This window comes from Mastomys coucha, chromosome X (assembly GCF_008632895.1).
Source record: "Mastomys coucha isolate ucsf_1 chromosome X, UCSF_Mcou_1, whole genome shotgun sequence".
Classification (NCBI taxonomy): domain Eukaryota; kingdom Metazoa; phylum Chordata; class Mammalia; order Rodentia; family Muridae; genus Mastomys; species Mastomys coucha.
This window is the reverse complement of record NC_045030.1, coordinates 46,424,867-46,427,436: the sequence shown is the minus strand read 5'-3', so window position 1 is coordinate 46,427,436 and position 2,570 is coordinate 46,424,867. Positions and strand designations below refer to the sequence as shown.

General features: G+C 34.3%; 1 protein-coding gene across 1 annotated transcript in view; it reads left to right on the top strand.

Annotated features, from left to right (window-relative positions):
- Positions 1–2,570, top strand: part of Thoc2 (THO complex 2) — a 119,047-nt gene that overhangs the window by 86,887 nt on the left and 29,590 nt on the right. The window contains exons 24-25 of the mRNA XM_031372621.1: positions 1,266–1,541; positions 2,499–2,570. Coding sequence (XP_031228481.1) covers positions 1,266–1,541; positions 2,499–2,570 — 348 coding nt within the window. The remainder of the gene's footprint in view (positions 1–1,265; positions 1,542–2,498) is intronic.

Genomic DNA, 2,570 nt, shown 5'->3' with positions numbered 1-2,570 from the left:
AAAAAAAAAAAAAAAAAAATTGAGACTCAGCTTGAAATCTTGAAATAGATCTAAAAGGAAGGTTTTCCTTGCCCTAGCTATTCTAGACTTTTCCCATTCATGTAGTCAGCTTGTCATATGCAGATAGTTTCAGCACTGTTTTATCTCATGTCTGGTAGACCATTAGCAGATGTCATTCTACTCATCTACATTCATATAAGTTACCTTCAACAAAATCTATCTCTTAATCCTTTTCACCCCCATTCTTAGTCTCTGGTAGAATTGGTATGCTTTCCTGTAGCTAACATTTTTGTAGCTTTATCAATTCTATAGTTTCAGGAGTTATCAGCATACTCTCTAGCATGGGTATCAAAATAAATACATAGTCCTACTTCTAAAATAATTGGAAGATTCCTGAATTTTGCTTGATATACCATTGAATGTAATAGATTGTACACTTCAGTTTAGTCAGCCTGGATGAAGCTCAGTCAGTGTCAAGGCAGCTGAAACTATTACCAATCAGTGCAGAACTCAGAATCTTTGACTGATGATCATCTTGTTATATACTTAGCATAAACTAAATTATTTCAGTGCTTTTTCTAATACAGAGAAGCAGCTGATTGCAGGACTTCTCTTAGATTCACCTTAAGGATCATGCCTGTTTTCTTGGCAAGAGGTGTTTCATCATAAAATGGTTGAAAGACATGAGACAGTATATTAATTTTCTTTGCTGCATTTGGATATAATTATGTCAGTATCTCTGCACAAATAGATTCATTTTTACCTTATGTAACTGAAAGTATAGCCTTCCTCCAATTCTTTTTCTAATTAGGACAAGGCAGTCAGGACAAAGAAACTGTAGTATCAGTTCTTACATGGTTTCAATTTAATTTACTGCAGGTACTTATGGAAAATTTTATTTGGCTTGGCAGTAGACTAAAGTAGCTGATTGCTTGGTCTGGAATGTTGTCATTTTCAGCATTGAAGTCTTGCATTCTGGGAAACCTCTAAGTCTGTCGCAAAACTGGACATTTAGTTTCTGAGGTAGTAGTTGTAGCCACTTTTTGTAACTTTTCTTAGTGGCAGTCCGACTTATTGACACATGCCCTATTGGAGATAGTAGGTCAAATTTTATTGACAAAAACTAGTTAAGAACATGAAACTAAGGATTGGAACAGATTTCAGAGGTAATTTATCTTGGAATAAGTGCTTTTTGGTAAGAAACTAGAATTTCCATGATCATTTTGTACAAGTATATATGATATGTTTTAACTTTTTATCTGCAGTCAAAATATGATGAACTTAAAAAATCAGAAAAGGGAAGTAAACAGCAACATAAAGTCCATAAATATATTACATCATGTGAGATGGTGATGGCTCCTGTCCATGAAGCAGTGGTCTCCTTACACGTTTCCAAAGTCTGGGATGATATCAGCCCTCAGTTCTATGCTACATTTTGGTCATTGACAATGTATGACCTTGCAGTTCCACATACCAGCTATGAAAGAGAAGTCAATAAACTTAAAGTCCAAATGAAAGCGATCGATGACAATCAGGAAATGGTAGGTTTTGATGTAGCAATGCAAATATAGTTGTGACATTTATGCAGTATTATACATACTTTGTAATTATTTTAGTTTAAGATTCTTCATTCTTCAATCTTGTTCCTCTATAATATTTTAAGTATATTTAATGGTAACATCTCAATGGTTGGGGCAGGATCTTAGGAAATGGTTAGAAATCATGATTAAGGAATAAAAGACATGCATGTCTTTTCTACTGAATACTGCCATAGCAACCTAATGTTATTTGTGTGGCTCTTATTTCAAGAGCAATAGGAATTCCCAAAGGATTATTATTGTCATCCATAATATGTATATGTATATTTATATGTATGTATAATCTAGCAAACAAAGGGAGTAGTATGGGGTTTAAGGAGACCTCCTTTACTCTACTTGATGATGTATTTGAAAAGTAAGGTTGGTAAAAAATTAGGCAGATACTGAAAGTTGGGTAGAATAATAAATATGATGTAATTAAAGAGCTAATTTATGTACCTTAGCTGTGAAATAAGAGCTGTAAAAATGGAACTTTAAAAAGATTATAAGAGTAATATGAAGAGTGATTTTGATGGGGGGGAGGGTGTTATTTAGTCTGAGGTTAGAGACTAGCTAGCTGCATGTCTTTTAGAGTATTTTGGTATGAGGTACTGAGAATATAGGCTGTGCTAGATACAGTGGCAGTACATATGGCTTATAAACAAGTGGGCTATAGGAATGAAGGATAGCTAAAGATGACTTAATTTTTGCCTCAGAGTTAGGAAGGTAACCTGTTGAGAAGGTGTGTGAAAACTCTGTGATACTGACTTGGATGTGCTGAATGGAAAGAAAAGTAATACATCCAGGCATACCTACTGTACAATCATGACTCAGTAATCATAGAGTATAATCACTTTTCTCTGTAAAATTTTATACATCAATGGAGGCAATACAGTTAAAGTATCTGACTTTACTTTGTAGCCTCCAAATAAAAAGAAAAAAGAAAAGGAGCGTTGCACGGCCCTTCAGGACAAGCTCCTTGAAGAAGAAAAG